The following is a 22,375-nucleotide window of genomic DNA, read 5'->3' as shown; positions in this document are numbered from 1 at the left end:
GTGGTACAATTCGAGAGCCCTGAATACCGTTGGAATATAAGCTTAACTTTATTCTGCTGTTTTCAAAATTCTAACAAACACAACAGAGTTGCATTAGTTGACCGTCACAGAAAAGAAAGTAACTCAATGACACTCAGTTAGGTCCACGTAAATCAGTCTACACACAGTATGCTTAACACTATTCAAATAAAAGTAGACTAGCTAAACATTGTATCGTACAATAACTAAATCCTCGACGTTTTGAAGCCTTATGGTTACTTTGGACTTAGTGATGACAGACGTTCCTCTTTAGGCCTGCATGCTGAGCTCAATGAGGCGGCCTGCGAACACACCCAACGTGCCAATAAGGCACACTGCCATGAACACACACAACAGGATGTGATCCAGCACCATGGCCACAAACTTCCACTCCTCAGCAGCCTGTGGGGAAAGGACAGAGAAGGTGGAAGTCATGGAAGTCCCACAAAGACCCAGCCGGACTGATTTGAATGGAAACAAGGAGAAACGGCTTTAAAACACGCCTTACGTTGTTGGACTCTTCATCAGATTTCATGGTCTCTGCGATGTATTTGACGCCCTCTATGGCGCTGCGTACGTCCTGGTTCTTGGTGATGGGGGACTGGTAGTGGACTGCAGTGGGGCTGGGGTTACCGGAGATGTCTGAAATATCAAAATCAGCCCCGTAGAGGTTTTTTTCCTGTTTCTCCTTTGCAGGACGCTTCATCGTCGAGAAGAACATGATATTGGGAATGGTGTCAATGAAAATCTGTACAGGAAACAAAGATGGAGGACACAAAAGAAACTCGATCTATTGGGACGCCTTTCCAGGAACATAACAAATATGACACAAAGGATTCCCTGAACCTGCTTGTGGACTTCCTCCAGTAACACAGACATTATTTGTACCTCACTCCTCCCACTAGGTGGCAGTGCAGGTCAAGTCTCAGGCCATGTACAGAAGAACACGTCCTAATGTTAAATCCCTGATGTTCTTCATTTCAGATAGATTCAAGAAATATGATTCACATTTCATAATGTTTTACCAGAAATTAAATATTGTTTTAACGTTGTTGCCCTAACTATACCACAATGGAAATAAGTCAATGGATATCCTGGTTCAAGATGACCAATGACTCTTGGGGGGTTCCCAAAAAGGTCATAATAAAACAATCTAGACTATTTTGCTATCTTATCCATGTCCTTTCCACTTTTCAACGTTATGAAATCATCTGTTTGGAATTTGATCGTTGTGAACAATGTGTTAAGATGCGCCTACTTTAAGATATTTTCTTGGAGATTATATCAAGCCGCACTGCTGTGTTACATTATAAACAACTCGGAACGTTTTTGATCCCTATACATTTAGGGAACGTCTTAGGCCCCCCTGATATCAAGCTCATGCTCTGTCTTGTGCACAGAGCTGGCTGTGGCTGTGGCCGTCCCCACCTTGCGAACCCACGCCGGCATGGTGTGTGTGCTGGGAGAGCGGTGGTGCGTGTTGATGACGATGACGGTGATGATGATGGAGGCGATGACGAAGACCATGGTGAAGAGCATGTACTTCCCGATGAGGGGCACGGCGCTGGAGGTGGAGGGGATGAGCTCCACGATCACCAGCAGGAACACAGTCAGAGACAGCAGGACGGAGATGCTCAGAGTCATCTTCTCACCTGGGCACAAGACACACGCCATCACACGCTGTCACACGCCGTCACATGGGCTCCACGCAGGCATGAAGGGTGGAGGAGCGAAGACCACGCAAATGTGTCTTAGTCGAAGTGTGACATTGGTGAAAGTTTAATTGAACTAATCAATCATGGAGAGCGTGTTTCTTTGTCTTTGACCTGGTATCTCCTGCTCTTATTACTGTTTATTTAGATTAATTACATGGAGAGGAGTGATTATGGGGATAAATGATTTTGTGCACCACTGAATCAGAAATCGCAAAACATTCATTAAATCCCTCCACAAAGCATATTCAAGGCAAAGGAGAGCGAAAAAGAGAGAGAGAGATTGAGAAGGAGGGAGGGAGAGGGGGGGAGAGAGCGAGCTTTGGAGTCTTTGTCAAGTGAAACAGGGCTGGGGGAAGGGTATTGCCATTTGTCTATATTATATACAAGCTGTTCGAATGCTATCACCCACAACTCAGTTTGAGAACAACGAGGAGTGACTCATATAGACGATTTCTGAATTGTACCAAATTCCAGTGAAGGTATGATACAGTCGTATACCCCCACCTTCCTCACACACATGAACACAGACACACGCACTCACAGACGAACACAGACACGTACAGACTCACAGACACAGAGAAGGACAAGAGAGCGTGCCCTCTTGGTGCCTTCATCCCAACAGCGCGGTGGCAGCATACACATCAGAAGCAGCCATCCAGTGATGTATTATACATTAAAGGGATGGCCTGTTCACAGCCACGGCAGCACACAGGGACTGGGGGGTAATGAGGGAGGGCAGCACACAGGGACTGGGGGGTAATGAGGGAGGGCAGCCCACTGGGTAGAGCAGCAGACGCAGGCTACAGCAGAGCTGAGGCTGGGGCCGCCGAGGAAACGTCAACCAGCTCCTCAACACCTCAACCGACAGGCAGTCACGGAAGCTTGGCTTTTAGCGAGCACAGATGCGTTCGTTAATGTGTTGACGTTAGAAAACCGGCGGTGCAGCAGCGACAAGGAAGCAGGCGGACAATTTGAACCCAACACAGGACATCCACAGTGCACCCGAGAAAGCGAAGGCGACGGTGTGGAAATGACCGGGCTCCGTACCAGAGTCGGTGGGCAGGTAGAAGACCAGGCCGGTAAGGAAGCTGAAGAGCATGCAGGGGATGATGACGTTCACGATGAAGTAGAGAGGCAGGCGCAGCATGAGGAAGTGGTAGGTGATGTCCAGGTAGGGCGTTTCGGGGCAGCAGGCGTAGTACACCCAGTGTTTCCAGCTGCGGTAGTCCTTCATCACCCACTCCCCGCTCTCCATGAAGTTAGACAGGTCTGGTCGGTCGCTGTCCTGGAGAGAGACAGGTTAAAGCGGGTGTGCAGGTGTGGTAAAAATATCAAAGTATATATAATTTAATTACAACAGCAATACCTAGTCACTGAAAATTTTTTGGGGTTGGTTGGTATTGCTATGTAATTACAAGGTAGTTCATGTAATCTTAAGGTAAAGTGTTTGCTACACATTTTCTATGGGGTAAAGGTTCGAGGTTTTGCCATCATTTTGATAGACTGGATGCAGATAGACTGGATGCAGATAGTGAAAACAGTGGCATTAATAAACATGAGTACTGATCGTTATTACGGGGTTGACGACCACCAGGTTGCCGTCGTAGGTCCAGGTGCCAATCTTCATGCTGCAGTTCTGCAGGTCGAAGGGGAAGTGCAGCACGATGATCTCGCAGTAGCTCTTGAAGATGGCGGGCGGGTTCCACGTGATCAGGCCTGTGTGTTCCAGCAGGACTTTGGTTTCGTGGACGATGGCAAAGTCACCGTCAGCGCTGCGGGCACACGCACACACGGGGTAGCATCAGCATGCCAGGTAATGTTAACACAGAGGGACACCACTGCCTGGGGCTTGGCATGGACCCCTGCCATCGCAGCGGCCGCGCCGGCCAGCCAATCAGAACTGAGCCTGGCCAGACTGAGGAGGCAGAGAGCTGGTTGTCAGGGAGAACCAGCAGCAGTGTGTCAGACGCAACATATGGTGTGAGGGGAACCTGTGATACGGAGGCCAGATTTAGACTGATGCAATCCGAGCTCTCACCCTTGGCACAGCGGAGAGAGAGAGAGAGAGAGGGAGAGAGAGGGGAAGGGAGAGAGAGAGAGAGAGAGAGAGAGAGAGAGAGAGAGGGAGGGAGGGAGGGAGGGGGTCACGTGATTTGTAAACCTAATCAACGCTTTCTGGGTGTGTCTCTTCCTCTCTTCACGGTTCTTACTTGTTGTAGAGCACCAAGTCAGGACGCCAGATGTCTGTGGATGGAACTCTGATCTTCTTGATTCCACCGTACTCCTCTGGGTTCCACATCAGGTTCACATCTTTCCATTGCTGGACAGTATGAGTTGAGTGAGCATTGTATTGAAAATACAGATATTTCAGTGCGGCTCTCAGAAGTCTAAAACTCAAATAAATTCAAATAAAACGAATTCAAAGAAGAATTTTTCAAAAGATCAGATCAGATATTACAATCCTTTGAGAATAATCTTCTGTAATCCTATGGGTGGCAACCATGGTTACAAATCCTCTATTATCAATGGCTTCAAGTATTTCTACTTACATCCATCTTTTGTATCTGGTAGAGACCACCACATCAATATTATAAATCCCCGTATCTACCTCTTCATCATTTTAGATGTACCATATCCACCCTAGCCTTCTGTATGTCAATCTTAAGCAATGCCTATTCGTTGTGTGTTTTGATGTGTTTCGATGTTGGACTTTGCTGCGACAAACCTGCTTCAGTCGCACGTTGCTGTTGACAATCTGATTGACCTCGTCCTGCAGAGAACAAGAGAGTTTGGTTTAGATGCCTGGCGACAGTGACGCATGGCGGTCCTGGCTGCTGTGCGGCGCGATGTGGTGCGGCGTCCTACCACGCTGATGAGCTGGATGAGCTGCAGGCCCACGGTGACCACCACAGGGTCCTTGAAGTGGTTGACAGGACGCACCACCTTGTTGTAGCCGGTGAAGAGGGTTTTAACCAATCGCGTCTCATGCTCGGAGCCCCAGGCTGAACCTACAGGAGGGAGACCAGTCAGAGTCAGAGACAGAGTCAGAGAGAGAGAGTGAGACAGAGTCAGAGACGGAGTCAGAGAGAGACAGAGACAGACAGACAGAGACAGAGACAGAGTCAGAGAGAGAAAGACAGAGACAGAGACAGAGACTGCCTCCTGTCATTTCCTGCTTCCTTCTTTGATCTCTCTCACTTCTCATACTGCAAGTTGGTCCACGTGGAATATATGTTGTCATTTGTCAGGACTAAGCCACTGCTGTGTGAAATCATTTCTCTTGACACACATCATGTCTAAAGGGAGTTTTTTTCAGGTAGGTATTTGATTTCACCAGAAAGTCTAGCGAGTGTTTAGTCACTAAAGCTAACGGTATCCGTTCTGCGTGGGATGCTATGTGAAGGTCCAAGAGTTGTCCATGGAGATCGTGTTTCAGCTCGTCACCCCTTTGACCCCTCTACGTACATCGGTATGTACAAACTGAAGCAGTGTCCAATTTCATTTTCTGTGCGACCTTGTAATGAAGACCGGTTTGCCCAAGCATTTGCTTGGATGACGTTTTTCAAATATCGCAATAAATCAACAAACTGACCTTGGGAATGCAAAGATATTGTATGAAATGATCACATGTAGGAACACGGAATGAGGGAGATAGAGCTGAAGAAATGGCACATGCCCCTGTCAATCACACAGCCCGGGGAAACGACGCCTAGTTCTGTTTTTCTGGTGTAATATTGGACGTCTACCAAGTACACAGAAGCAGTAGTAACATGCAGTGTGATTGGATGTCAAATGCACATGCATGAAACTACAGAATCGCATTTGTTTAATTCAATACTTAATCATTATTATACATTTAATTCGATTTACTATAAGATAACACTCAGCTAGTGTGATATGACAGTTCTTAGTTGCAGTGATGTATACTAGTCAAACGCACGTCAAGCAAATCAGTTTGATTTTATGATAAATATGACTTACCTGCTAGAGCTAGCAGTAGGTGAAAACTAAAGAGTAGAATATTCATTTTTGCTTCATGTGTTATCCAAAACTCTCAAACTTTAAAGTACAAGTTTCAACATGAAAGAACTACAAGTGTGGTAGGGTACCTGTCAACATCCAACGCTCTCAAGACCACACTGACAGAAGCGGAGCTCTTAGGGGAACAGTATTGTTGTTTCCAGACACCATATGTTGGGAGTTACGCGCAATAACTGTCACTTGAGAGGTTGACATTCTTTGTCATCTGTTATAAGCTTTACATGCCAGGCTAATCTAGCCCTGAAATATCTCTCAGTGTAATATGGCTGCATTCCTCACTGAAGTACCGTAGTAGCTCATGAGCGCTTTCAACGTTTGTGAATGATCCTGAAAATGTATTTGTGTTCTTCATGCTATTACGGGTGTGCGATTACACATTCAAGCACACATTCGTAGGAAACTTGAGAATGGTCCTCCTCCCCCAAAAAAGTTAATGACAAATCTTCATGGAATAAACCGTGTTCCATTGCCCAGAATTCCCCAGATTTGATCTTCATGGAATTGGTGATGAGTAATCAGGACAAGGTTTCATGGCGTGGATGAAGTGTTCATCTGCAGAAGCTCTTCCAGACTTGGCCTCAGCAGGGTGGTTCCAGATGGCCAGTTCCAACACCCCCAGTAGCCCCAGTATCTCCACTGTACACCTGCCCTTCCCTGGCAAGCCAATGATGGGACAGGCAACAACATCCCCTACAACCTCCCCCCATTCAATCAGCCAGTCACTCAACCACCAGCCTCATTCATCACACTTAGAGACAAATGGTCATTTTGGCAATGTCTGAATTAAGAGAGATCTGTCTTCAACCCCCCTGTGCTGGCCCCCTCCCGGGTCTCCCAGACCAATCACACAGACCACCTGAATCCACAGACACGCAAGTCCTTCCTGGCTGGAGCACTCGTACGACCCTGGACCAGATCCATTGAAGTTGCTCAGTCGTCCTTGTCTTGGGCCAGACTGTCGGCTTGATGTGGGCCTCTGCTCTGCAGGAGTCAGGACATTCTGAGGATGTATTGTACGTCTGATTAAAATGGTTCTTGAATCTGAAACGTGATGCCATTAGAACATCTGCTTGGGACGGCTGGGCGGTTCTGCAGATTATGTGGATTATGCCGTCCGTGGACGAGATTATTACGTGTTGGTAGGATAGTACAACTAAAAAATGGTATCATTTGAAACTACATATTGTTCATTGTATATATCAATATATATAAATATATAATATATAATAAGCAATTTATAGTGACTGCATTATATTAGGTGTGTCGTTTCAAAATAAAATGACAAACAATTAAATGGCATCCAAATGGGTTTCTCTTGTAAATTAAAAATCAATTTAACTGTGATAAGTTTAATTTTCATTCAAGTTAATATGTATTTAAGTAGCCTATGACAATGTAGATTCTAACCAATTGCAGCAGAGTACAGTCGCAGTACACAACGTCCCTCTGTAAAACTATTACATTCACTTAATTGAAAGGAATATTTCAGTATGTTTTAGCATTTGTAAATGTAGGTCATCCCTCTGCAGGGGAAATGTTGCACAGCATTGTCCAATCAACAGAGAAAGGTCAGTTATCTCATGGATCAGAGGCACCATCTCTCTACATTTATTATACTGAATTAGATGCAGTCGTCCCACAACAAATTCAGCAAATGTTAGTTTGTGAGCACGAAGAGAGAGTCTTGTCATGGCATGAGCCCAGCAGTAGTCTGAACTGGAGATGGGTTTCATGGTTTGGTCTACTGGGTTTAGCTCCAGACATAAATTAATGTATAATTAATGTAGATACAGTTGATTATGGTTTAGAAATGGTTAAGTGATGGGAAGGAAATTGTACTGATTTATCCACCCAAACTGTATATTAATAATATTAATTTGTTATTAGTGTAAAAATCTGCATTACATCTATGTGGTGTGACCGTAAAAACTAGCTACACATTTCCAAGATTTTCTAGTTCCTAAATAGACAGGGACCACGTCGAGGCACTCGTACAGACACAAAGAGGCGTCCTCCAACCAGGAGGCAGTGAAAGAGAGTGCCGAGGGCAGGGCACATTCTAGGCTTTTAATAATCCGACCTAAAAGCAGGCGTTTCCACAGTTACCACTGAGAACAATGGCACATCATTTAATGGGATTTCACATCAAATTAGCGGAGGGCCCAGCTGCTGTAATTCATTTATGATCGCTGAGGTTCTCCACCAACAAACACTGGTCGGGATCTTCTGTGAAAATCGGGCCAATCTGGTTTAATTTGAAAAAACGTATGAAAACAAAAATCAAAACAACCTTTGTTGCTTCAGAGCCAAACACCAGGGTGCCTCACCAGACGGTGTAATGAGTGCGGCGTGGCGTGGCTGCTTTTTGGAAATTGAGTGGAAAGACATTTTGTTTGTGGGTAATTAAACACAGAAATACCTAAATCTCAAACTGAAGAGTGGAAGGGAAGAACCTGTGTGTGTTTCCAGCAATTAAAATAACCGTTCACGACGCAGACAGGGGCCGTGCCTGAGGTATTGTGGGGTTTCGTGTTAATCTCCAAGTGAATCAGTGTGATTGACGTGATGTTGAAGGGGTGGCTGAACACAGTAAGGTGTCTATAGAACTGCCTGTCAATTTGAATATGCAGATGTAAAGACTAACGGCACTGTTTGTCAAGGTCACTCTGCGAGTGCACAGAAATGTAACATGCAAGTCCTCAAAGGACTGCAGTCTGGGAATATTAACACACATGGCACTTAATGCTTAGTTAACAACTTAATTAAATGAGAGTTTAATGCAGTTGATTAATACCGTAGTAATTTAAATCATGGCAAATATACTAATACATTTCTGAGGCAAGGTTTAATAAATTAAAATCATGCGCACATTATATACAAAAATATTACAATAAAAATGTTAACTGCACAAATGTTGCAGTCGGAATGCAAAGGACATTTTAAGGACAGGCAACTGAACATTAAAGATGCACAAACGGCTTGTTTTCTGGCTCTAAGAGTAAAAGGTAAGGACTGTAGGCTACACAAAACTCAAATAAAAGGCAAAAAGACAGAATCAGTCAACATCATTACAAAGTGTAAGATGGAAAGAAAATACGGTAGCTTATTTCACATCCAGGTACACAATGTTTTACGAAAACCAACGGCCCAGTCAGGAGTTACTGGGCTGTAAATCTACAGGAATAACAAAGCAAAGTCACAATGCTGAAGCACATGCTGGGATATCTCTACAAAGCAACAGGGATGGAAGACACTGCACCACTACCGGTCCATCCATGTTTCAACAACCCCCGACAAAAATGGGGAGACAGACATGCAAGTTTAAGGTACATCATCCAACCATGTCACCTGGACGGAAAACATTGAGGATTTATCATCGGGTCCATAGGAAGTGGAAAAAAAGGATGCATCACAAACGTGATACAAAGATTCCTTCAAACGTAGTACAAATGCAAAAGGTTCTGTCACATTGGTTCCATCATAAGTCTTTGCACAAAAACTGGTTGGACAGCATCAAGCTGTTTCACAAAAAAATGATAAGAAAAGAGAATTCCTTTCTGATCTGTGTCTTCAGAAAAGGATATCTTCATTCTTGATGAGAAACTCCACCACCTGCCTTTGGTAGCGGACGTCATTGAGAGCTGTCATGGCGTCCAGGCTGGGGTCACGCATGAGGGTGGGGCCAAACACGATACCCAGGTTCTCCGCATTCATAAGGTTGTCCTTCTCGTTCTGTGTCACCCTGGAAGAGTGAGCCAAATCGCAGAATCAAGGCCAGAACTACAGATGTGTAAAATGTCAACAACAAATTGCCAAGCAAAATAAATTGGTCGTACACATAATCCTTATATTATATATGAAATATAATGTCGAAAGTATCTACGTGCAGCCCAGAGTTGCTCACCTTTTTAAGTGTGCCATGAGGTACCTCAGTGTTTCAGTGTGAGATGTTGGCAACAGAGACAGCGCCTCGCGGAACGCCTCAAGTCTCTTATCTGGGTCTTCAAGTTCTGGGAACCACACACAAGCACATGGTCAGAGTCAGGGCCGGCCTGTCTGCTCACACACTCAGGCCGCAGAGGGAAACATCAAGGTTTATCTCCGACACTGTACGCTATCATGTGACAAACACAAGTGAAGTCCCCCCTCCAGCGAATCCGAGAAGGATTGTGGAGATGGGTCGTGGTTCTTTGTTCTTGCCGGAGCCTGTGACTGACTTGGGGCTTTTCTTTCTAAAAATGAGCCGTGAGAGCTTAAGAGAAAAGACAAAGTCTTATCTGATGCTCTGTTGCTGTTAGTACAGTATTACAGCCCACATCATCAGGACTGTAACACTGCTCCAGTGCAATATCCACTCCAATAATCCAATAAAAACAGTGCAATATCAATTCCAATCCTCCCCGTTATTGCATTTTCTCTTTGTAACAACCCTTGTGATCTCAGAATATAACACAGGGCCGGGTGAACATTCACTGAATGCTACCGTGACAAACTGTGGTATAATACTATAATTGATTGAAATACTTGCTTACAGTGCAACTACAGTCATCTAAAAAAGCATAAGAATGTCCTCCAGTGTTGAAGCGTGACCAAATAATATCATACACGCTTGGTTTCAACTGAGGGGGTGAAATAAAACCTTGTGTTTTGTACTTACTTGCAGCTTCGATGAATCTGGGGTAGGCGTCATACGTGAGGACAGGAATGGGCAAATCCCGAAGGTAGAGTTTCAGAGCGCCCGTGATAATGTTGATATCTTCATAAGCGTTCACCGAGATGTCGGTCTTCTCACCCTCTGGGAACAAAAATATCAAAGACACTTTGTCAGAGAAAGAGAGGAAAGGAGAGATGGCTGAATGTGAAACAGAGGAAAAGTGTGTGCGTCGGCGAATCTCAGTCCAGGAGGCCCGAAAGCCAGCGGAGGAACGAGGAGAGAGTGACACTGAAGGGGGAAAGATCTGGGGTGTCTCTGTAGCCATGGCAGGGGCTGCTGTCACAGCCTGGCCTGTTTTAGTCAGACCTTTCCCAGAGTTATGCTTGCCCTGGCCATGTCCTAATTCTGCTCAGGCTCCGAACATCACAGGGCTGTGAGCTGGAATGACACTCTGTCATGGGTGATCTCCTCCAAGGCGTTCCTGCCAAGGCTTTAGCCCACAGCTCCGGGGCTTCAGTTCGGGTTGAAACCCCCCACTCCACTGGGCAAACACTGCCGCACAATAGCCGCCTCTTCAAATGGAGGATCGCAACATGGTTGGACGGCTAGTGCTGTTAATTTGTCCGTTGGTGATTCCGCTCAGGCAGTGAGCGTGGTTGGCTTGTTGTGGGCGCAGCTGGCTCCTGGTGGCCCTGCACAGCCTCTGAGGGAGGACCATGTCAGGACAGGCAACCATCGGCCAGATGGAGAGTAATCCCAAACACCAACGTGTCACTTTCTCCATAATCCCAAATGCTCTCAGTACCTCATCTAAACACACTAACATTTTTCCGCACTGAACAGGAGGCGGATATCGTTTTGAGTAGACGGAGGCGCCGGGGAGCTGGTTATGGTTGGACTGGAGTTGAGATATTCCGTATTATTGCTCATCTTGCCTGGTAGTTGAGATGTGTTTACTCTGCGTGGTAAATACAGACCGTTCCTTGACTCTGGCTACCGAAATGCTGTTCGAACTCTGCCCTTCTGATCCGAGATTTTCTGCTGGGCAACATGAACGTTTCTGCTGTACAACTACACAAACTATTTGTATGTCGCTTTGGATAAAAGCTTTTAGCATTGCTAAAAGAATGACATTCCAAATATTATAATAACGCTGTCTGTGTAGAGGTGTTTCCAACAGAGGAGGAGGGGCAGCGGCAGACGTACCTTTGTCAAATGCCAGCTTGACCTCCTCAACGGAATCACTGAATCCAGATATTCTGTACAACCCCTCAGACGTCAGGCCTGGAGACAGAAAAGATTGTGTTTACATGACATTAGGGAGATTTACAGGGGGAATCACTTCAGAGCGAGAGACGAGACGACGAGAGATCACTTCAGAGTCCCATGTCTAAATAGTGTCGGCTAATTTGCCTTCGAAAGGTCACCATGGGCAATATAGGAAATACAATTAAAGCGTTTAAATATTCATGAGAAATTAAAACATTCCCACAACACCACATGGGGTAATGACATGGGCAGAGGGAAATAGTTTTCTGCACCATCAGACAAAATAACAGACATGAATCAAACTTAGCGGCAGTCACAAAGGAAGTCGAAGATGAGCGTTCTCCATAGCTGAACGATTCATCTAGAATGTAATCAACGGAGGCAGCAGGAAACAGACTAATCTATCCCCCATGTTACGTGTACCCCCATCAGCACTGCTACTCATACAACTAGAGAGGGACTGGTAGCAGACCCATCAGTAGCTTAACTGATGAATGAACAGAAGAACCAACAAGGTGTCTACAGTACCGAACACACCTGTACTGTGTCGTGGCTCCAAATTAAATATCTACAGCAGAACAGGAGGAGGAAAGAGGAGGAAAACACAAAGGGGGGAGGAAGACACAAAGGAAGGGGAGGGGGAAAGGGTACGTGTTGACATGGGCTGCCGCACTGCCACCGAGACAAGGGCCAGCCGAAACAATAGCGTTCCCCCCACAAAAGGGGACACCTGTCGTGTGCTCACCTCTGGATTCGATCTCTCGTATGCACATGTCCACAACCATGGGCCTCATGGTGTTGTGAGCTTGGATCAGCGTGGTGAGGTCACAGCTGTAGACCTTTCTGACGTGCTTCAGGTCGGGCTTGCAGTCGTTGGGGACCACTGGAGAACACTGCTTGTGGACGTTCATGCCACAGTCTGCGGAGACCGAGAGAGAGAGGGGAACGTCAACACAAAAGCCCATCAAATTCAATAAAGAGGGCAAAGTCAAACTGAAGAAACTGCACGGTAGACAAAAATAAAGATCGATATAGGACATCATTTTTGTTCAAAAGAGAGCTGAAGTAAACAAAATTTATATTCAGTTCCCCAGTTGTTCATTTCCTTTCAGTTGACTGGTCTAATTTGTGTTTTTGCTTGCTAAGGTCTAAATCTCCTTGATCAATATTTGCTGGCAGAATGTCATGAGGCCCCTAGACAACAGCTGAGGACATCAGTCCATGGTCAGCTGCCAGGCTGCTTAATGGAGTCACCTTGAGCACCAGACTGCAGCAAACGTCCAAACACCACACATCGCACACACACTCTGCCCCACACATCGCACACACACTCTGCCCCACACATCGCACACACTCTGACATTTACTCATCCAAATCCAAATGGTTTATAAAAACAAACGATACATTGCAAATACAACTTTTAGACATGATAGGACAATGTTGCTATGCACGTGGCTTAGGTTGAAAAACAAAACAAACTAGAAAAAAATATATAAAAAATAAGGCAAACATCTAGAATACAGATTTTTACTAATCGAATGTACTTTTCAGTCATTCATTACTTGATGATAGAAGTTATTTGCCTCATTTGTTTCAAGTAGACTAGTTTGGGTTGGGAATGAGTTTCCCCAATCCAGCATTTAGTCTGAAGCCTTTGAGAGTGTGTCTGCAGGCACGGCTGCTGGAGAGCAGGTTTCACCTTGTAGGGAGCCCTGCAGCCCTGCAGCCCTGCAGCCCTGCAGCCCACAGGGAAGAGACGCACAAATACACTCCTGCTTGGCTTTGTGGCAGAGACTCTTAAAAGGGAATTAGAGGGCCACTGAAAACAATGTGGCCTGGAGGAGAGAGAGGGAGAGAGAGAGAGAGAGAGAGAGAGAGAGAGAGAGAGAGAGAGGAGAGAGAGAGAGAGAGGAGAGAGAGAGAGAGAGAGAGAGAGAGAGAGAGAGAGAGAGAGAGAGGGGGAGAGAGGGAGAGGGAGAGAGAGGGAGGGAGAGAGGTGGGGAGAGAGAGAGGGAGAGGGAGAGAGGGGGGAGAGAGGGAGAGAAGGAGAGAGAGGGAGAGAGAGGGCGGGAGAGAGAGAGAGAGGGAGAGAGAGAGAGAGAGAGAGAGGGAGAGAGAGAGAGGGAGAGGGAGAGAGAGGGAGGGAGAGAGGTGGGGAGAGAGAGAGGGAGAGGGAGAGAGGGGGGAGAGAGGGAGAGAAGGAGAGAGAGGGAGAGAGAGGGAGAGAGAGGGCGGGAGAGAGAGAGGGAGAGAGAGAGATGGAGAGAGCGGGAGAGAGAGAGCGGGAGAGAGAGAGAGGGAGAGAGAGAGCGGGAGAGAGAGGGGGAGAGAGAGATGGAGAGAGAGGGAGAGAGAGGGAGAGAGAGAGCGGGAGAGAGAGGGGGAGAGAGGGAGAGAGGGAGAGAGAGAGCGGGAGAGAGAGTGGTCTGCCACACGCTCCAGTCTCCTCCAGATTTGAGCTCACACACAATGGCGCGGAGGCAGTAATTCAAGTGCTGGGAGCTACACTAGACCCAGTTTCACAGACTAAAATGGGGCAGCGCTCCTCCAGCTTTGAGCACTTCTGAACCCTCTCCAAGTCCTGAAAAGGAACTTTAGACCAAAAAAATATATAATTCTCAGAGCTACAAATTCCTCCACCTAGAACTTCTCAAATAGAGTAAATTTTCTATCTACAAATTTTACATATAAATGACCTGCAGTTTCTGCTCCTGCACAACCTATTGATATACAACCACTAAAACCTAACACAGTGAGGTGTGCATATACTGACAGATAGAACTATACATATTTTGATGAATATGGGCCCCAAGAGAAATTTGGCCCGCCTTTATTCATATGCATTGGTGCAGAAATGTAATTACCTTAAGAGATGGTTCTCTTAAGGGTAGGAGACAGGCGCTGTAATGGCTCCTGTCACCAGACAGCTCTGCTGAGCTGGTGTTGTGCATGTGTGCACACTGATGTCCCTGTGTCCCAGGTGGGGCAGGGGAGAGGAGCAGCCCCCAGGGAGAGGGGGTTGGGGGTGGGCTGTCTGGAGACAGAGGAGACCGCTTTACTGCAGTGTCAGCTCCGTCGCCATGGTGAGGAGCCTCCTCTGAGGATGGGCCGTGCCCTGGTTTGGGTTCAAAGGTTTCGGACACAGAAGCGCAGGTCGGGGGAGGTCGGCCACCGACTAATTGACAGATTATCACTGTACCTCCCCTTCCCTGTGCTTCCAGTCCTCCCCTTCCCTGTGCTTCCAGTCCTCCCCTTCCCTGTGCTCCCAGTCCTCCCCTTCCCTGTGCTCCCAGTCCTCCCCTTCCCTGTGCTAATGGTCCTCCTCGGCTGCCTCTCCACAACACATCGTCTGCGTCTCTCACGGTGGAGCGCTCGGAGACAACGCCAAAAGCAGCTTGGTTGTCCCGGAGCTTTCAGCGTCTCTCCTCCCAGCGCCAGGCCGTGGATGGGAATGGTGGCTGAGCTGTGTGACCCGCCTCTCGGCTTGAAGCTGCTGAATTTGAATGTGTGGTGGAAAAGGAGCTTGTTCCCAGCGCTCGGAGGCCAGCTCCTCATTAAAGAGACATGCCAGCTTTGTTTTCCTTCACGGGCATGATGGGATGAGGCTGGGGGGTGTCCTCTGATGAGAGACTGTGGCACAACAAGCACTGGCAGGGGCTGGCTCCTTGGATCCGGGCCAAATCCAGTTCACACGTACAAAAGGAGAGAAAGGGGGGGGGGACGTTTCTTTTTTGGTATGCAAATGCGAACATCATACGAGACTTCGGTGTCCTAGATTCTGGTTATCCGTGGTGGAGACTAGAGGAATGGCAGGAAACAGTCTACGCGCAGTCTCCAAAAATAGGCTTTTCTTCTTCGTTTTTTTTATCATCGCGACTGTCGAGATGCTCTCTAAAACAACACATCAATTATTCATCTCCTCACTCCCACAGACATACGTGGGCTTCACTTTGTCCCATCAATAATACATCAAATACATCAGCCCCTATTATTGTTCCATCCGCTGCAGCTCACCATTTATAGTAATCAATATGTGCAAGCATCCTCACCACAACCACAAAATGAAAATCAAGGAAAGTCACGTGGAAATACACATACATTCTTATGTATAATGCTTTGCATAATTATCTGAACAAAACAAATGATGCAACTTCCTGTGAGAGGATATTATACAACACAACTGAACAATCAATTCTAATCGAAGGGTTGGCGACAGGAACAAAGAAAGCGCTGTTGCATAATTTGTTCAAAATAACAAATATGGTGACAAAGTCTACCAGGCGTTCTCACAGAAATTACAAAGTTGTTTAAATCGAAATATCAGGCCGGACTGAATAAATGTGCGCGACACATCGTGTGTCAATTCATGTTGACAATTCACAAAGACTGTGCTGGAATGACTGGATGGTGCAAATATGCCAAAGCCCTCTCTGCATTAGGAGTGCTGACGAGCCCGTGTCAACAGCACTTAACTGTACATTATGATAATAGTCTGATCAATCGAAACCATAAAAGGACACTGTGTGCCTGGCTTTGAGCTAAAACCAGTGGCTCCCACCATTAGGCTTGTGAGTACCCGGGCCTCATTAATAATCCTGTTTAGACCCCTTGAGTGGCACATTGCACCCAACAAGCACTATCCACACTCCAAATATCGCACTGTTAGTCCAGCTAAACACAATCTGGTCTATGAGCAATTCATTCAAACCTGTGATAAGTATTCATTACATCACAGTAAATCCAGCAAGTATCCCAGAAACCTAATTTCTGTTGATTACACAACGGCTCTAATCTGTTGGCCTCACTTCACGTCAGGATGTTAAAACTCAGTATGACACCAAGCCACATTCTCAATCCCACACCAAAAAAAAAACAAGTTACCCTGGTAACCCCATGTTATACTGGAGAGAACATGCCGGAACATTATGTAAGGTCGCGAGGCAGAAACAGAGACCAGCATGCGGTTGAGTGACACCAGCAGCGTTGGAGGGAGAGACTGTAAGGTGTGACAGCAGTAGAGCAGAGGGCAGTACCAACCTGTACATTTGACTCCCTGAGCCATCAGACCCCACATGAAGTTGGCACACTGTTCACACCAATGAGGCCCTCTGAAGGTGTGGACCTGCAAGACAGACAGACAGACAGAGACAGAGAGAAAGACTTAATATTTTACCATAACGACTCCACACCTTTCCCAGGTTTCCACGGAGACACCCCAGATACTGACACGTTGAACGAGGCAGATTGGGAGAGATTAGCTCTGCTCTGGAGAGAGAGGCCTTTCAACGACAGACAGAACCTGACAGACGAAACTCCTAATCCTCTCAAACTGTTAACGAGCGGCCAGGGTGATAAGTGGCGGAGAGGGGGAGTTAGGCCACTACGGCTGTGTTGGGTTTTGGTGTGTTGTGCTAGTGTGAGAGGGAGGGGGGGTGTTATGTAAATCTGCTACAGCAACCGTAGTACAGTAGGCCTTTTCCTCGCATGCAGGGAAGGGAGACCTTCACACTGCCAGGTAACAACAGCCTCAGCCAATCAGGCGGCACTGTTCCAGACGTCTGGGGTGTTTTCCTCCGAGGTGATAAGCACGCCTGAGGGACTCTGGCTGCCATAACGACGCAGCCTCAACGAGGAGCCAGGTGGGACAGGAGGATCAGGAATGACAAAAACACGTGTGAAAACAGCCCACTCTGACAACACAGAGCAGGAGATGAGGGGAACAACACACTTTGTGGTGCTAAATGATTGAGGCTGGTTTTGATTGGCTAGGCGAATTTGTTTTTCTGATTGTGGAAAGGATGTGGGCCTACTTGAGAATACATAAAAAAAACTATTATTAACCAAAACAAGATGAATGCCTTCATTCCAATGCTCTGTCATTTATTATCCCACTAAAATGTATGAGCCCAGATGGTTTGATGTGGTGGAAGCCTAAGTCACAGAGACATTAGATACACCTTTAAAATGCTAAAATTGGAGCATTCAGCAGCCTGGCTGCATGCGAAAGCAGACAGGAACCTGAGAGTGTCAGCACTTTGAGAGCCTTTGAGGGAACGCTTCTCTCCAGCTTCCCACTTCATTAGCTAGCCCGAGCGGGCTAGCAGTAGCTTGTCAGCAGGCATGCAGGGGCTAAGCCTGCTGACAAGAGGCAAATGGGCATACAGAGCTCTACCATTCCCCCCCGACCACCGCTTAATCTCCCCATCTGCTGCTCAAACCAGCTCAGGAGTCTACAGACCGCCCAACAGATTTCCTTTTGAAAAAGGCTCGGTGAACAGACCTTAAACACTTGTGTCTCTCATATGCCCTCTCTAACTCAATACCCCCCCCCCCCACACACACACACACACGCTTCCCAAATGGGCATTCTTCATGCCAACGGCCTCCCTAAGAACACCACACAACAAAGGCTTCCTTATGGTCACAACATGCTACAATTAGACAGCATTTCAGTTACTCTATGTAAAAAAAAGAACAATCGTAAAATAAAAAAATAAAATAAAAAACATTTCCCACAGCAGCTCTTGTGCCGATGTGGTTTCTTACCTTGAAGTTGTGGACTTTCTCGCACTTGGTCGTCCGGTCGTTGTCCTTCAGTGTGGCTCTGCGCACCAGTGAGGTGAGCTGTGAATAGGCAAACAGTTTGAGAGGCTGCCAGATGGTGGCAGGAGGCTTCTGGGGTCCCATCCTCATTCCCAGGGCGGCAGCCAGAATCTCCTCCTGGTTGGGTTCCCGCTTGGCCTTGTGCACCAGGGACTTCTCTCCCTTACGAACCTCGTAGGACTCCCGAGATGGCATTGTCACGCTGATCTCTGTCAAAACTGACAAACAGGCTAACCCTACAGAACAGTCCTTAAAGTTCAAGGTTTCCAAAGTCGATTCAGAAAGTCCTAGATACTCAGAACTGGTCTAAACTACAGAATGTTACGGTCATTGTTCCAGGTGCCCAATCTTTTATCAACAAGCGGAAAAGCAAGGAGAAATCTACCGAAATAGAGTCCTACAGAAGAAATCTGTCGTCTTTTACAAATCCTCTCGCAACAGAAAACGCTGGAACCAAAAAGCTGCTTGGTTGCTGGCAGTCCCAGGTCTTGTGATGACAGGATACGAAGGAGGAGGCAGCCTAGGGGTGCTGTTCTCCTGCAGTACCCTGGGAGAGTGGATGCAGATGAGTTGGGTAGTTGTGTTAATCCTCTCCTCCCTGTGCTGGGCTGATAGTCTCCCTGGAACAGAAGCAGTACGCTGTGTGAGGATGCTGCCAGAGAGAGGGGGAGGAGGACGGGGGGGGGAGGGCCCAGAGCTAGTCACCAACGGATTAGATGGATCTCACCGGCCAATGGGAGCGCGGCTGCTCGTGCTCTCTGGTTGCCATCCCCCCGCCCCCCACTCTGCTTCCTCCTTCATCAGATATCCAAGCAGGAGCAGTGGTAGGGAGGCTGAAAGAGAGCGTGGGTTGATAATGAGCAATGAATGAGTCATGCATCAACCGGGGGCTGCCGGCTGCCTCACCAACGACGACAGCAGTGGGCTGTTGAGGAAAGGAGGCTATTTTCAAAAATCACGTTGACACCAACATTTTTTTGGTTTGTGTGTGTGTTATGCATTGTCCTGCAAAGACCTATGGTGAAAGACTGTACAGCACGTTGCAGTTGACTTGAGAGTGGCAATGGTTTTTCACACCTACATTTCCCAACTACAAATAGCTGTGATGAAGAGAAAATTCTCCCAAATATCTCAGTCTATTCACAGAGCTACCTAGGGAGGGATGATGCAAATCTACCCTGTTTCCTTGCAAAAATATCTTCTGTGTTTCAGTCACCAGGCACCCAAAAGAGCCACGGCCCAGATGTGCTCATTACACACAATTAAAAGCCCCTTTGAATAGATTTGAGCTTTGTTTTGCTTCCTGGCTTCAGATATAAACAGATTAAAGTAATATGCAAATGAGCCTAAACATGTGGCTGACCTAAATCTTCCCTATGTGGATTTCTCACTCCAAATATGTCATGAAAAGAAAAGCACACAAAACGTTTTTTTATATCGAATATTACAGCACTTTCAAACAGAATTAATATGTGTGATACCCCCTAGTACCCCAAAATTCACAGATGGTAAATGAGGCAAATACAAAAAAAATCCCAAAGATGGATGACATGTTATATTCATACATCAACAGGAAGAAGGATTCGATTATTATACTCAGATGCTTGTGTGCTCGTTTGCAGCGTGTACTGCTGGTGTGAAAATTGGGTATCATCCAACTCACAAAGCACTGTTCTGGAAGGGATCTGCGACCTGCTCCAATCCGCACCGCGAGTCAAATGTGATTAAACTCCTCCACTCCTGTGGCTGATTGGAGCTCCGCTGGTAGGAAACCGTTCTGACACTTCAGAGTGGAGACTGGAGGTGGGGCAACCCAGCGTGACTGCACTCCACTGCTCCTCGTGAAATCAATAAGGGGAGAGCTTATTGACAGTTACTGTACCCCCCCCCCCACCCCCACCCCTCCCCCGGTCGAGATAGAGAAAACTGAGAGCCTGAACAAACAGCGGGCTTTGAAGATCAATGCAGGTAGGAATGATGGCATCCCAAACTGCGCCGTGTGTGACTGGGAGAGACCAGAGGACGGACATGAAAGGCACGGCGTCCGACGGCGCCAGCCTCTCCCGTGTTCTGGACGGCTCTCAGCCCGGGAGGGGAACCTGGGCGGGGCCGATGAAAGGCAGAGACGTCCTTTCATATGCTGCCACTCACCCTGCAGACCTGGGGTGCTTTGGGAAGCTTTGCAGCGTAATTGCGCGGCCCGCTGTTAAAGTGTGGCGCCAGAGTAGGACTCCCAGGATGAGGGTTACTTTGAACGCAACTCTAATTGACACTTATTGATATGCTCATTCCTCAGACCTGTCCTGGTTGGGCCTGCTGGGTGAGGGAGGATGGATGGATGGATGGATTGGGGGCCCTTTTATCATGCATCTTAACGTCCATCTGGACCCCTTGAATCTCTGTATGTCCACACCTGCTCCTTCTGTCAGATGTGAGGCCTCCGCAGGAAGCGGACATTTTTCTCCTACAAACATGCGCGAGCCAAGCCCTCCACGTCTCAAGTGTTACTTGGTAGTTTATGTTGCAGTGAGACAAACATCCTCCCAGGCAGTATGTACAAAAGCAGAGTAAACCATCGGAGAGGAGGACAACAGGTCAGAGGTTAGGTAACAGCCTCGTCAGCCATGAGAGCGAGGTCATTATATAAGGAAATGTTCTTTGCCTCACTGACCTAGCATCCACGTGGAGTACACATTAAAGCACGAAGCGTCTCTCTCTCTCCGTCTCCCCATTGGGTCATGAACTCATACTGGAGCGAGCTCCAGCAAACAGCCATTCACAAGGAGACGGGTCTAAAGAATTAAGCCAGAGAGCATTGGTTTGCGGACGTTAAAAGGCATTTTTAGTGTTTGCAATTACATTTACATGTATTCATCTAGCAGACGCTTTTATCCAAAGTGACTTCCAAGAGAGAGCTTTACAAAGTGCATAGGTCACTGATAATAGCAACAAGATAGCCCCCAAAACATTGCGGGTAGCCAAAACATGAAGCACACATTCTGAACAACCAAAATAGGTGTCAAAGGGAAGAACCATAAGAGCATGTTGTTAATTGCTGTGAAACAGTGGGAGCATGGATGTTGTGTTTCCGAGGCAGTGCTTATGTAAGGATGGGCGGTGTGGGGCCGTGGGGCCGGTGTGGGGCCGTGGTCACAGACAGAATGAATACACAGCAGTGAAAGGCAGTTAGGCGGGCGAGAGAGCACTCGCCTTCAACTCTCTCCCCACTCTCTCTTCAGCCTTGAGTGAAACCACGGTAACCGATTGTAACGCGAGATTGCGTAACCGTAGTTGTGGAACGATCGAAATAGCCGGAACTAGGGCATTCATGAGAACTAGAACATTCCTCATGAGGTCAGTACATTGATCCCCAAACTAGGGCACTAACCAGGGGCCAAGGAGGGTCAATACCGGTCTTATATATCCACAATAATCAAGATAAACCTGTGGAAACATACAATACTCCATTGTACAGTGGACTTGGACATGGCTGGATCAATCTAGCGCACCAGGAAGTGGATTTAGTGTCAACATTAAATCGGAGCAAATACAGTTTCTGCCTCTATTTTATTTAAGTTTTCCACTGTGAATTTACTGGGGTGCAAAACACAAGGAACCATAGAAAGAGACACACTGCAGTCTTCTGACGATCATCGGGAACTCAGGCTTAATGTCGCTGGAAGAAATGGACTGTAGCCCAGGGACAAGTAATGTTAGTTAATGACAAAGAAATGACAAAGAGAATGTGGCTGCAGAGAGGAACTGCCTCCACAGGCTCGGTACAGAACACAAGCCTGACTCCCCCAGTTCCCTGCACCACATACGGAGCACAGTTTCCGGAATTCTCTATGATTCTGCTTGCCTTGCAGGAACGCTGAGAAACAAATTACACCATATTGTCGCAGGACAAATACATTACCTTGCTGTGGCTGCAGTCTGGACAGTGATGTATGGGGCGCTGCTATCACACATTTTCCCCCACCAACCAAGGGCACAGAAGGACAGCCATGTTTAATGCACTGCTACTCTATTGTGTGCTAATACAGGCAGCGTTTTACCTGGTTTATGATCTCCT

The 22,375-nt window shown here is 47.0% G+C and overlaps 2 protein-coding genes across 3 annotated transcripts; both read right to left on the bottom strand.

Annotated features, from left to right (window-relative positions):
- Nucleotides 1–29: 29 nt before the first annotated feature.
- Nucleotides 30–5,888, bottom strand: LOC146234978 (acetylcholine receptor subunit alpha-like). Of its 2 annotated transcripts, none has more exons than XM_084688713.1 (9): nt 5,715–5,888; nt 4,599–4,741; nt 4,459–4,503; nt 3,944–4,053; nt 3,310–3,505; nt 2,781–3,018; nt 1,447–1,670; nt 527–766; nt 30–420 (listed from the first exon to the last, which is right to left on the bottom strand). In XM_084688713.1, the coding sequence occupies exons 1-9, from the start codon at nt 5,758–5,760 to the stop codon at nt 289–291; spliced, it is 1,374 nt and encodes a 457-aa protein (XP_084544839.1). In that variant the 5' UTR covers nt 5,761–5,888; the 3' UTR covers nt 30–288. The 2 variants fall into 2 exon arrangements, with proteins under 2 accessions (XP_084544839.1, XP_084544840.1); XM_084688714.1 differs by having other exon boundaries at nt 5,843–5,867.
- A 2,685-nt stretch (nt 5,889–8,573) lies between these two features.
- chn1 (chimerin 1) lies at nt 8,574–18,912 on the bottom strand. The gene is made up of 7 exons (XM_084688715.1): nt 18,244–18,912; nt 16,735–16,819; nt 12,443–12,616; nt 11,635–11,712; nt 10,432–10,569; nt 9,679–9,784; nt 8,574–9,516 (listed from the first exon to the last, which is right to left on the bottom strand). The coding sequence occupies exons 1-7, from the start codon at nt 18,493–18,495 to the stop codon at nt 9,345–9,347; spliced, it is 1,005 nt and encodes a 334-aa protein (XP_084544841.1). The 5' UTR covers nt 18,496–18,912; the 3' UTR covers nt 8,574–9,344.
- Between the last annotated feature and the right edge of the window lie 3,463 nt (nt 18,913–22,375).

Source organism: Hypomesus nipponensis, chromosome 23 (assembly GCF_054491055.1).
Source record: "Hypomesus nipponensis isolate SF chromosome 23, ASM5449105v1, whole genome shotgun sequence".
Lineage (NCBI taxonomy): Eukaryota > Metazoa > Chordata > Actinopteri > Osmeriformes > Osmeridae > Hypomesus > Hypomesus nipponensis.
The sequence above is the reverse complement of the archived record's forward strand: the minus strand, read 5'-3'. Positions and strand labels throughout refer to the sequence as shown.